Source organism: Cibotium barometz, chromosome 64 (assembly GCF_041138505.1).
Source record: "Cibotium barometz isolate CiBa-2024 chromosome 64, ASM4113850v1, whole genome shotgun sequence".
NCBI lineage: Eukaryota > Viridiplantae > Streptophyta > Polypodiopsida > Cyatheales > Cibotiaceae > Cibotium > Cibotium barometz.
Window position 1 is genome coordinate 7,462,488 of NC_141109.1, and position 14,345 is coordinate 7,476,832.

General features: G+C 41.0%; 1 protein-coding gene across 1 annotated transcript; it reads left to right on the top strand.

Annotated features, from left to right (window-relative positions):
* The first annotated feature begins 4,871 nt into the window (after nucleotides 1–4,871).
* LOC147603261 (uncharacterized) lies at nucleotides 4,872–6,513 on the top strand. The gene is made up of 3 exons (XM_086796794.1): nucleotides 4,872–5,225; nucleotides 5,879–6,075; nucleotides 6,189–6,513. Exons 1-3 carry the CDS (start codon nucleotides 4,961–4,963, stop codon nucleotides 6,231–6,233), a joined length of 507 nt encoding a protein of 168 aa, XP_086652920.1. The 5' UTR covers nucleotides 4,872–4,960; the 3' UTR covers nucleotides 6,234–6,513.
* The last annotated feature ends 7,832 nt before the right edge of the window (nucleotides 6,514–14,345 follow it).

The window sequence follows — 14,345 nt, forward strand, 5'->3', positions numbered from 1 at the left end:
AGCTGGAGAGTGTGTTTATATTCAGGGAATGCTAGCACTTTTGGGCAATTGCTCTATATTGATCTGTCATGTTTCTGGAATATAACTAAGAGAAAACTTGCCATCTCATTGTTGTTCTGAGTGTTTTCTATTTCCAAGTCTGCAATATCACTGTTATTCTAAATATGTTGTTTGTCCATGAGAAAGTGTGAGATGTTTAGCGGAGTGTGTAGAGAGGGAGAGCTGAGAGAGTGAGAGTGAAGGGTTGCTCAATGGAGTTATGTTTAGCATGACCCCATAACCATATGGGAGTTGGTGTTGTACCCAGAAACTTTGGTGGGTGATTATACATCTCCCTCGGCATTGCCTGATGGGTATGTTACCACAAACTGCTATCTTGCCTTTCCACTGTGAAGGAAAACAGTGAGAAACACCCTTGCATTGAGGACACCATGCTCAAGCGTATACATGCCTTCATTGTTGATAGATATGAGCAGGTGCCAGATCCTGTAGTGGTGGCCACCATACGGCTTTTTAACCTCATCATCAATCTCTTGGAAACATTCCTGGATTGGTGCCACTACCATGAGGGTAGCCAAGGCTTTGGCCTTCGACCTCAACAAAGGCTTCACTCTGAAGTAGCTCTTTGGCTACTATGAGCACATCCAATGGATGCCTACCTAGCACCTACACACATTTAAAGATATGATGTAGACCGCCTTTTAGACAAGCTACAAAGTCTTCCATCAAGCCCCCCCACATCCCACGTCACAGCAAGACTTCATCCAGACCTACTCGATCTACTATGGCTAGATCCCTTTCCAACTCCGAGGACGGATCTAAATTAGGGAGGGGGTATGTTAACCACACTGGTTAACATCATTTTTTAAGAGTGGTGGTTACGCTTCTTGTAGTCCATTGTTATGTAATCGCGCCAAGCGCTTAATAAGAAAAGATATATGGGATGACCGAGCTTACGACTTGTGTAATGCGGGTCGTAGGAATAAGCTTGAATGTACATAGAGCTAGGAAGCCAATTTTGGGGCCCCAATTGTAAATGGGTGGCCGGCCATTGTAAAAAGTGAGCTCATGTATATAAGTGATTTACGAAATATGAAAAGACACAATCCCATTGTCACAATTGACTCTTGCCTTCTTTCTCTCTCTCTCTCACTCTCCTGTGTTGATGGTTGTACGCTTGTGTTTGAGAATGCTTGCTTGCTTAATTGCGGTGTGTGCATGGAGTGGATGGTGCTAGTCTAATCTTCTCTTCTCTTCTCCATTCTCTTGTCTCCCTCTCAAGATTCGTCTTGCATGCACATTGGCATTGAGTGGAGGTAGAGCTTTCCATAGCTCCCTTCTTCCTTGCTCACTACCTAGCTTCACTACCTAGCTTGTGGATCTCCATTTGAGTGACATAAGTGGAGGTGAAGTGAGCCCCTAGAGGCCTCACATTGGGGAGTTAACCCTCATTAAGGTTGGCTAAATGCAAGTCTCTGAATCGACCCTTGCATGGCATCATTATCTTCTTCTCTCCCTCTCTTGTGCAAGGTAGTATGTTTTGGTTAACACCATTAAGTAACCCACAAATTTGATTCCACCTCTCCTCCTCCCACACAAAAGATGAGTGCTCCCAAGAAATGTGGTGCCCCAACTAAAAGCCAGCCAGCATCAGAGATTCATTGGTACATTTTTTAGGACTCTACTCCTCCATGAACCCTTTCTTGGTCCAAATATTCACATAAGGCCTATTTCTAATAGGATTCTCTATTAGGGCCATAAAACTGTGAACATGCTACGTCTCTTTCAGATACCATCTTTGTGTCTTAGGTCCAAATTTTGGCAAGCCTTCCTTCAAATCTTTCCGTGCAGATCCCTGCCACATGCCACTAATTGATTAGGTTACCCTAGTATGTACAATCATCTCATCAACATGTGAGTGGCTCATCCTATCCTAGACTGTAAAGCCTGCACTAACTCTGTAAAAGTGCTATCATTCATCTTATTCACATAATATACAAACTAGCAATAATGCACACACTTATACATTAATTCTACAACATCTAACCCCTATCTTAACCCCTTTTGGAAAACCAACTAGTTTCTAGAGGTTCAAATATCCCAAAGGCAAATATACCTAACTAAGTTCAACTGCCCCCTCTGATTTTGTCAGTCTCCCCATTAGCCATTCCCCCTAAGACCCCTTTATCCCTATACTAGAAAATACCCACTTATCGATTTCGCTCCACAGCCCCTTGATAGCAGGGCATCCCTACCATCCCTAAATGCAAATCCACATCTAGGGCAAACTTGTGAAGTAAAGTTTCTACGTACCAATTTGTATCCAAGGGGAAGGGCCCACATACAAACTCTCCACAAAAAGTTATGAGCCTTCAAAGGTATATCCATACCTCACAACAATAGTTTCCACCTCTTCTTCCAAGTACTTATACTTCACCTTACTCTCCAGATTCTGTTACAGTACATCACATTCATCTCACTCTTACTCATCTCCTCATACAAGCACTTGGTGGTTACCCTCACTAGCTTGGTCCCACTTCCAATCCTTCAACCAACATGTCTCATTAGAGGCAGTAGAAAACCAGCCCTTCCCAATATCCTCCAAGGCTTGTCTTGCCACATTTAGATCTCTCTAATGTATCCCAAACTCATCCCTTATTTGTCCCAATGCTTTCCAACCCATCTTAGCCCCTTATTATTCAATCTTTGAGTTATTCTTGTATCCATTTGAGCTAGGGGGGGAGAGGGGGCATAACCCTAAACTAAACAGGGAGTTCCGTATGACCCTTGTACATCCTTCCCACTTCATCAAGCCCGTCACCTCCTTCAAGTTAAGACTAAGAAACTTGCAAAAGGGGGAGCTCTGAATTATCAATGGAGCATGTCAAAACAGCTTTGCGTTCCAATCTAGACCAATCCACTCCCCCTTGCATTACACATTGGATTCCTCAATCACCTCTCTTACCAGTCTGGTCCAAATTTCCTCTTGCAAAAAGCATTTAGGTAAGCTAGTTTGCCACCCTAGCTTTGACATGAGTGGGCAAATGCAGAATTCCAAGTCGAGACCCTTGGGCAAGCTAACTTTCTCCCATGCCAGCGAGGCTAGATATTTCTTGTCATCCCTCCTATTTTTCCAAATAAACTTCCTAATTGGTCCATGATCTTCTTCTGGTGACATTTTCTAAAATCAACCACCACTGGACATAAAAACATGACATATGCATTCAAAACTGAATTAACAATAGCCACCCTGTCATGAAAAGACACCCTAACTCCTTCCCATTTCTTAATCTTGTCCAAAAACCTCTCAATTGCCCAAGTAGCAACATCTTTACTAGTCACCCCACTCCAAAAGGAATCCCCAAATGTCTAACAATCTGTCCCTTCCTTATCACCTCACACCCCCATCTTTCCATATAAAAATCATCATATTCAACCAAACTAATGATTCTGGATTTATGGATGTTACATCTAGACCCAAAAGCATCGGCAAACAATTGTACCATTTGCAGAGCATGTCTTATATTGTCATTACCAGCCTTCAAGAATAGTAATGAGTCATTACCAGCCTTCAAGAATAGTAATGAGTCATCTACAAAACAATGTACCACCGATTGCTCTCCATTTCTCCTTCTCAAACCTTTCACCAAACCTTTCTCACATGCATCTTCTAGAGCCACGATCAAAGGGTGTGATGTAATAGCAAATAACAAAGGATCCAAAGGACACCCCTATATTATAGACCTATTAACGTCAAACCCCCCTACTAATCTTCCATTCAAAAGTAGCCTAGAATGAGCCCATATAGTGAGAGTGTAGATGATTGTAGACATTCTATCGCCAAATCCCAACTTCTCCATAGTCTTGGCCACAAAGGACCAGTGCACCCTATTATAAGCTTTCTCCAGATCCAATTGAAGAAGCACACAATTATGTCCTATTCTATGAGCCACTTCTTTACCCATCAAAGCAGCAAATATGTTATCATAAATAGACCTCCCTTTTGGAGATCACTTTTCAAAACAGGTCTAATCCTCATGGCAACAATGACCTTGGCTAGGATCTTATATACCACAGTGAGTAAGGTGATAGGTCTCAACTTGTTATCTTCTTTCCCCAGTTGAGCTTGGTACCAAGCATATTGATTGACCTCAGCTTCAGACAAACCTCCCCTCTGTCTCTTCCCTTGCAATTGCTCCATTAACTCACTCAATTCCCTCCTTGCCTGCCTCTTCTCTTATGCCCTCAGTTTCCCTACCCTTCTAATAATCCCCTACATTTCATTTGCAAATCCTCTCCAAGATCCATTCACACTACCCCTACCTCTCATCCTTCTAATAGCCTCTTTAGTAAGAGTTACAAATAGATTGTCCTTTAATAATAGGTTATTCACTCTCAATTTCCTGGTGAGAAATTGCTTCAGGTCATTTTCCCCCCATTCAGCCACATGCCATCCCCATTTTAGTGGCATATGATCAGATAAAGCAGAGGAAGGTTCCACTTTGGTGAAGAAAGTATGGGGCACCAAAGTGGCTTGATGACTAAAGAAGACTCTATCATTCTCCTTGATGAGGACCCATAATATTGTAGGCTAAAGTAAGTGTGCCAAGGTTTAGATCCCCACACCCCCAATTCTCTTTCATCAACAAGTCCTAGCTTACCTCTAAGCATTTCCCACTTTCCCTTCTCCGGACCCATCCACACCATGCTTCCACCGCACCTATCTACCTACTTCTCAACCATACTAAAATCTCCCATAATGATGCAAGGACATTAAATATCTAAGCTTGCAATCCAATCCCACATCTCCATTATTCCACATGACACAAACCTTATTCAAGTGTCTCCCACTCTCCTCATCTCTCGGCATAAATAGTACCGGCCCAATTGCCTTTGCCAAATACAAGGTTTCTGAGGAAGAAGAGCAGGGAAATCCTGCGCCGCAGTAGCAGCCGCCGCCATGGAGGAAGGCCAGGAGGAGAAGTTGTCTGAGGAGAGGGGCGAGAAGGAAGCGGAGTCCATGGCGGCCATGGTGGCTGCCCTCTTCCAGGAAGAGGAAGACGACGACGACGAGGTGAGGCAGCTGCAGGCCGAGATCCAGAGCTTGGCTGCCAAAGCCCAGCACTACAGCTCTCACGGCCCCGCCCACATCTCCTCTCGCCTCCAGACCTATCTCCAGGACAGGAGGCCCTCCTTCTCCCTCCACCCCGCACACGACCCCCAGGGTAAGCTCTGTGAATACGCCTGCTGCAAGTTCCTCTGCACTTAAAAGCCTAATGGCGTTTATAACTTCTAACCCCAACCAATCGAGGTGCACTCTGTGACCTCATTCATGCTCATTAAACCTTAAACCTTAACCCTAATCGTTTGGTAGCTAAAAACCTAACCCTTACCCCAATCATAACCCTGAACCCTAATCTTCCTGCACTTAATATCCTCACCCTTATCCTGATCCATGTGCGTTCTGTGTAGCCGCTACTAAATTCGAAAAAAACTGTGCGTTAGGGCTAGGGTTTTTAACGGAGATGTGCTAGTAGTGAAGGAAATATAGGGTTTAGATATCTGAAGGAAATCAAGGGTTTAGATATGCACAGAATCGCCAAACGCTAGTGTTTTGAGAGCAGGAAAGAGAAGTAAAAAGCCTAGGGTTTTTTAAGTAGAAAACCTGCAGTAAATATGCTAGGGTTAGGGCTTTGGCTCTCTCCAAAATGTAACATTTTCAACTTATGCTCATCATAACCCCAGCTTCTTTGTTTTTATTGTTCTAATCTCTTATGCTCTGTTCTAATCACAGTTTTGCATCCCTGAATGCAAGCTTGCATCCAACACACATCACAGTAAACCCTTATTTTTGATGCTGTGATTGGATGTGCCTCAGATTCAGAGCCGTCTGATTCCAGCAAAGATAATGATGATCCTGCCATAGCACAGGCCAAGGCGCTGAAGGCCCAAATAGCTGCTCTGGCAGATGACATTCCGGCACTTATTCAAAGGATGAAGAATTGCTTGGAAGCATGTGAGAAGAAGCAAAGGGTTGCTGAAGAAAGCAAACCACCTCTGCCTAGCTTCTTGCAGGTATGTATGTGAAACAAGGCTAATGAGAAGCCTCATCGACTGTCCAACAAAAATGGTTTCGAAAGTTGAAGCATGAATTTACTCACAGGTGACCTTAATCGTATTTCTTTCAGGAGGTGCATAAGGTTTGGGAGTCCCTTTCTCCTCGTCGAGGCTGAGATGTGTGGCTATTGTGAGTCATATGTCTTATGTGATGCAGCGGATCATAGCGACAAGCCTTCATGCCAGTTGATACTCAAATTGATGTTCCTGTTATAAGTATGGTAATTTTTGATGATATGGAAGTATAAAGACAGTAAGAATGGTTAATTAACTGAGGGCCAACATGACCAAATCAATGGACTGGAAAAAGGCCAAGAACTCGTTCATTTGTTTTGAAGGCAGTCTACTGTGTATTTGTGTCTTGCAAGTATTGGGTGCAAATGGGTTCATTCCAATCTATCAACGTTCTCATGTGGTCAAAATTCTCAGCACTCAGAGGTCCCATTTAGTATCCATCATTACATTGTAGTCTTGTAAATAGCCAACATCAACAAATGCAGTTCTGAAAGAGCGCGTGGTAATCATTTGGAGAACGAGCTGCTTCACTTGTGTGGTTACAGATCATGCTCGTGAAGCACGCATGGTCAAACATGCCAGTATGTGTGTTTTTGCACAGCCCATGAGCATGGGGACAAAACTGCTACGTTAGCATTATGTGTTTTTGCACAGGTGCCAGTGAAGCATTGTGCCCTTGTACATAGGCCTGTTAGAGACATGGACTGCCATGTGACATGTTAGGGATGCCCAGCTTTATGCAGTTTTCATGGGCCAGTCAGACATGCACTGCCAAGTGGTGCTAGGTATGGTAATGCACTTTTACAGAGGCCGGTTAGACAGGGACTGCCAAGTGACATGCTAGGTGAAAGTTCATACTACCAAGTTTTGTTGCTAATGTGAAGCCAACCACTGACACAACGGTGGAGGGAGATGACCCAATAGTAACATTGATAGGGGTCAGAGTGGCCCTCTGAGTACCTTGTGCTTTTCTGAATTAGAGCTTAAGGCTGGAGTACAAGTCTACATATCATCCATAAATTGTAATGTAGTCAATATTTTTTGGTGATGCCGATTTGAGGCAATGGTATGAGGGCTGCCTAAAGGTTGGCACAGATTGGTTACAGATGGCATGGGATTTTTAAGAAAGAATTAAAGGAGACTTTCTGTGCATTTGGATGTTCACGTATTGAGATCAGTTTGTGCTGTCATGCATCTCTGCAGCTGCTTATCTCTTTGGTTTAGAGACTGAAGGCAAAACTACTGACCAGTTAAAATCAATTTTGGTTGTTTCTGTTCTCTTTCTTGACTTATTTTCGATTAATGCATAAACCAAGTCATAAAATATGCCTATCAAACCACAGAGCTGGGATTGCTGCTAAGTGGTAATCAAATGAGTCCTTAGGTGCACAAATAGGAAGGTGGAAGCTCACACCATGAGATGACTGTTATGTGATGTAAACCATTCCAACTCCTGGCTCAAAGGAGAAATTCTAGCAGAATGTGAGCATTTTGAGTGTTGCATGTGGTGCCTTCAAAGCTACAATCTACATTTCAGCTCTTTAGACATTCTGGCTAACACGAAAGGCCTTTTACACACGTGTCCACTACCCAATCTAATTTTAATGTAAGACAAAATGGTGCTGTCTTGTGAGTTCAAACTGCTTGTTGAAAGGTGCTCTTCATGATGGAACATGCTTGTCCCCGATGGATGATGTGTGCCTTGTTGGTGTTATGGCTGAGCTGGGCCAAATCATGATATTGGATCAAACACTTTTCCAAAATCATTGCGGTGGATTGGGTAAGTTTGTATAAGGTTTTGGACTTGGTCTTGGGGGGAAAAGTCATGTAAGTAAAGTGAGAGGAAGTACATAAAGATTGCTTTTTCTAGTGGTGTCATTTTATGATAACATGACATTGTAAGTGCTTTTTCAAGTGTTGCATCATTTTATGATCCCATGACAAATTGTAATGTGTTCCCCTAGTAGGTAATTGGAGCTCTTGCTTACCGTACTCTAATGAGAGGTTCCCAGGCGCAACTCAAAGCTTACTGATTAGGATGGTAGTCTTCTTGTACCTTAAGTTGTCCTTGACCTAAACCATGATCGCTATCTTTTTTTTAATCCCTCGATTGACCTTAGGCTCAAGATCCTCTTGTAGTTACTATTTTCCCCGCTCATACATATGCTTTTTATTCTCTCATAGGTGATGCCGCCGAGGAAGCACCATGTGGGGTTTTGAACCCAAGACCTCTTGATCCTAGACAAACACCTCTACCACTTGAGCCATGACCTCTTTGAAAGGATCACTATCTTTGTGTAGGCAACATTGTGGCATGTTTGGCAAGTAAACCCTTTCGTTCACCCATGTGTCATCAAAATGCTAAAAAAAATTTCTTTAAGTGTGCACCAATGGATGGTGAGGGCACACCCTAGGTTTTCAAAATACTTTTGTTATTAAATGTGATGAAAAGGTTGTATTAAGGGTCTTTACAAACTCTAGCTATTCTGTTGGGTGGGCAAGGAGATGGACGGGGAAGACTCCCGGTCAATGAAGATGGTCATGGAAGATCTTCCCCTTTGTTGGGATTCTTGTGTTTTTGTCAAGTCTATAAGACATGCATGTGTCGATAGTAGTGACTCCACCAATATATGACGATTGATTACAACACAAAGATTGTAGCGAAGGGGTACACCACATGTGTATCTTTGATGTGTGCATCTAGGTTTGCATTGGCTTGTGCATGATGGATTTGACCAGTGAGGAGGGCACGTGTGCATGTTGAGATGGATTTAAATATGCACATCTCTTTGCATGTGTGGATGTGGTGCTATGATCAAAGAGAGAGTGTGTGTGTGTGTGTATCAATGGATAAATGAATGTATGTTTGCATGTATGTTAATGCATCTTTGAGGGGTTTGTATTTGTGTGTCGATGGATAGATGTATGTATGTGAATATGACTATACATTGTGATGTACATATGTATGTATGCACATTATGATCTTTGATATGTGTATGCATGGATCTTTGATGTTTGCATGTATGCATCGCAGGACCTTGTAGCTGTAAGGGGATATTTTTGTATGTGTATGCGTCCTTTGGCTATAGCAAATGCAAAATGTATGTAGATGTTTTGCTTTTTGTGTGCACTATCAAAAAGATGTATGTATGTGTCGTGGGGATGCATGTATGTGCCATGGGATGGATGTATGTGGGGTTGTTTTTCTGTGTGCATAACACAAGAGATGTATGTGCAAGTGGTTGGATGGATGTATGTGCAAGTGGTTTGATCATGGCTTTATTATGCTCATGTTTTTGGCCACTTGGGTGCTGTTGCGTCCATGCTATTTCTAAATTCAAATTATTAAATTTGTTGTTCCCAAAAGGAAGGGCATTTTCTTGATGTAATCTTTGGAGAATAAGCATGCCAACTCTCCCCCACGGGCCACACGAATGTACACGGCTATGTAATACAAATACAAATACAAATATATATATATCTATTCTATTAAGCACACGTTTTTCCCTATATCTATTCTATTAAGCACATATTTTCCCCTTGCCACACGTGTCACTCTCTCTAGCATCTCCTCTCCTCCTTTAGCCACATGGCAACAATGTACAAAGAGGTAGACAGTGCATGAGTGAGGGCAATGTCGCCAACGTGCGGGTATAGAATTAGTATATATTAATATCAAGCATTTGATTAACACAAGTGCTAAACTCAAAGTAAAAAACTCTTAATATTGCTTCTACTTCATGGTATCAAAAAATATGCTAAACACAATGTGCGATATTCCTAGTGAATTGTGTAAAGTTGACTACATTGAAAAAAGCATATAGGCATTTTGAGAATAACTACAATTATCCATGTTATTCTCATTTATATATAGAGAATAATTTGTTTTACCTTCCATTGGACTAATTTCTTGTTAAGTTGTAATAATTGTTTACTTTTTTCCTTAAGGCCTTTTCTAATCAAGCTTAGATTTAGTCGTGTTTTCTCAATTTAGAGGTGGATTCTAGGATCTATAAATATTTCAAGAATTAATAGAGAGATAAAAAGTCATTTTCTTAGAATAAAATTGTGCTTCGATAAAAGAAACACTCTACTCCGTGCCAAACTTATGTATAAAATTAAAAATCAATACTACATACCATCATAATTTTGTTTCTCATCTAAGTAAGAGCTCTACATGACGACCCTTTGCAAAAAAAGTGATTTGATAAATAACATAAGGCTGATAATGGAACCCATGGTGTGATAGGTTGCGTTTAGTTTGTTTTGATAAGGAAGTATGTTTGAGAGTTGTAGAGGACTCACACATTGATATTGGAGAGAGGTCCCACTTTGTTATGTCTTGTGTGTGTTTTGGACTTATAGGGGACTCCCATATTGATGTTGTAGAGAGAGGTCCCACTTTGTTATGTCCTATGTCCAGACATAACGAGGCTAGCATAGAGGCCAATCAGATAACTCATTATAGTGTGAATTAGATTATGGGCTATATAGTTAGGTTTATGTCTCATTTATGGGCGAGAGAGTTATGGACCCAACAACTACTAGTTAAGCCCACTGGCTAGCTACACTAGTGACAGTAATTGACGAGGTATGGGAAGGAATGGTATGGGGTACACATGCCTTGTGGGTGTGTGCTATACTGGGGTTGCATTGGTCTCTACCTCGGTGTGGCTTACCATTATATTCGATTTAGAGGTATGGTTGGGTGGCGAGTGCAAGTTGAACCCACCTTATGTTCGCATGGAAGTCTATGTTGTTTATGTGTAGGTGACCACGGATTGTAGATGCTAGGATGAGCTTCTTGCGTATGTTTATGCATTATTGATCTTGTGTGTATGTATGTTTATGCATGCATCGATCTTGTGTGTATCGACCTTAGTACACGAGCACCTAGGTAAATGGACTTCTTACTTGAGGGTGTTTCATTTGGTATTAGAGTTTGCTTTCATGTTAGGAAATTAGAACTTCAAACCACAAAATTGGTATAAAAACTTATGTGCAAATTGGTCATGAAATTAGGGAGTAGTCTATATATAAGTGTTGCATGAAAATCCAATTTTAATAACTAATGACAGCCTCTTTGTGTGGGAAATTGTATAAGCTTTATTAGTGACAATGAAACGTAAATTTCTCTTATAATAAAATTAAGGTTTTGTGTAAACCTTAGTCCAAGAAAGTAGGTTATTTACTTGGTATGGTTAAAGGGATTGATAAAGGCTTTAGTCCAATAAAGTAGTTTATTACTTGGTATGGTTAGAAAGGTGTGAATACCTTATGTAAGGCTATATGCTTTTTTTGGGTTTTAGGAGAGAGATAATAATTTATTTTCCCTAATTTTTGTATATTAATGTGATGGCCTAGATAGAAAGGAGGTTCTTCATATCTAGAACAACCCAAAGAGCATTTGAAAGATTTTTGGTACAACCTTCTTTAGATGTAAGTGAAATAGTACTTGAACCTTTGATTGGGCACTTTGCATCATTTCCCACTGTCACCCCACAGTGTCATCTCGGGAACTTTGCATCATTTCCCACTGTCACCACGATGTTTTCTCCCACCCGCTTTAGGGAGGAAAACCAATCCTTGCGGCGATTGGTCATGTACTTAGAAGCCCTACCAAGAATTATCACGTGCTACAACATTAGTTATCTCACTATACACTTCTTCAATGGCAACAACAAACATCTCTATTTCTACAAGCATGGCTAGATTTTTCCTTGGTCTTAAGGGTCCCATTCTTAGCATTTGCTTGCTTTTTCTTGCATTATTTGGCTATGTGACTTCTCTTATTACGGTAAAACTATTCAACCTTTTTCTTGTTATTTGAAGAGTTAGAATGCATACCCTTCTTCTTTGGGTTAGCAGAGATGGTCACACCACTATTGCTACTTTGCATCTGCATCTCACATCCTGAAGTAATGAGCTAAACTCCTCAAATGTGAATAGAGGAGTAGACCTAACACCAACATTCAAATGAATTCCTCAAATGTGAATCGAGGAGTAGACCTAACACCAACATTCAAATGAATTCCTCGAATGTGAAGAGAAAAGTAGGTTCGACACCAATATTCAAAGATATAATAAATTATCATATTTAGGCATGACACTAATATTCAAAGGTATAATAAAACTATTATATTTAGGTTGCAATACCGGTAGAGAGGAAACTTATTCCTATTGTAGCCATTTGGTCATGGAGATATTTGATTACGGTAAGAAACACCTCCACCACTTTACCTTCATTCACCTTCAGTGAAATTCTCTTGTTGATGCTAAATTTCAAGGTTTTGAATCCTTGGATTTGTGGTCTTGTATTGGCTCTACAACAAAGCCTATGCTTTTGCAGCTATGGAGACATGCTAAAGCTTGGAAGGTTTCTCATATACATCCTTATTGGTGGGTGGTGAACATCAACTCCAATGAGGTGTCCTAGACCTCATAGGAGGAAAGAAAGCCTTATCCAAAGTGGATAATTGGTGCTTAAGATTTCTATCTTAGCACCAAATGGTTGCGGGCAGCATCCTGCAAAATATTCTATTTCTCTTAGGGGATTTCTTGACAATAATTAATAAAGAAGTTTTATACCAAGTTGGAGCTTTGATACCATGTAAAAGGATATAAACTCTATAGTTTAAACAAGAGAACACTCACAAGAAGTAAATAAGAGAACACTCGCAAGAAGTAGGATCTTTCACAATGTTTGGTGTAAATAAGAGAACACTGACAAGAAGTAGGATCTCTTAGAACACAAAACTTTAAAACTCCCACAACAACAAGAGAACTAGGATCTTTCGCAATGTTTAGTGTAAACAAGATAACACTCATAAAAGAAGTAGGATCTTTCATAACACAAAACTTCAAAACTCAAATTGCATAATAACAGAGACAGAGAGGATTCTTATATTAATGAAGGATAATACAATAGATGTCAAATCCCCACATCCGTATGCTCCCGTGAAGGGAACTGCTAAGATAGAGGTTTTATGCTAGTAGAAGCTAGGGAGTATACTCACACTGATGACTAATGAGCTGTGTGGATAAGGGGTTGGCTGTGTATCTATTTGAGCATGTATATGTAGGGCAGCCACCATGACATGACTTCTAGTTATAGTTGTCAGTGTTACCATTCGTGGTGTAGACTCGGCCCATGAATATAAACTAGAAATTCCTATATATTACCCCTATTTCCCATGGGCATTTGGGTTCACACCTTGGGCCCTGCTCATGCCTTGTAATGTCAGAACAAGGTGTCCAAGAGTGAAGTTTACCTATTCCATGTATGTGTTCTTAATTTTTGGTCGTGTTTAGTTTTATTTTAGGTTTCAAGTTTTTTTATCATTCCCGGCCGGGCACGTGTGTATAAATAATTAGGAAGTGTAATGTTACATATATGTACCACGGGATTTTAAGGTTTTGACTTACTGTGTGGCCTCATTGAGTGAAGGCAAAGAGTCGCTTTCCCTTGCCCATCCACGACAAAAGCCTCGACGTCAGGTGGCACGCTTGATTGATCTTTGTGTTTCTAGTTCAACTACTAAGCGAGAGTTGGTGTTGAGGCATGGCATGCACACACGGGTGTTATGAAATTGTGGTGATATTTTTAAGCCTTGAGGTTGCTTTCCAAGCTTGAAAGTGTTTTCATGGCTCTCTTTAGGGTTTGGTACCATGGGTGACTCTTCTTTAATGAAAACATGGATATATAAGCCCATTGTACATGGGCAAGGTACTGTCCATGTACCTTGCCCATGTATTACCCCTATTTCCCATGGGCATTCAGGTTCACACCTTGGGCCCTGCTCATGCCTTGTAATGTCAGAACAAGGTGTCCAAGAGTGAAGTTTACCTATTCCATGTATGTGTTCTTAATTTTTGGTCGTGTTTAGTTTTATTTTAGATTTCAAGTTTTTTTATCATTCCCGGCCGGGCACGTGTGTATAAATAATTAGGAAGTGTAATGTTACATATATGTACCACGGGATTTTAAGGTTTTGACTTACTGTGTGGCCTCATTGAGTGAAGGCAAAGAGTCGCTTTCCCTTGCCCATCCACGACAAAAGCCTCGACGTCAGGTGGCACGCTTGATTGATCTTTGTGTTTCTAGTTCAACTACTAAGCGAGAGTTGGTGTTGAGGCATGGCATGCACACACGGGTGTTATGAAATTGTGGTGATATTTTTAAGCCTTGAGGTTGCTTTCCAAGCTTGAAAGTG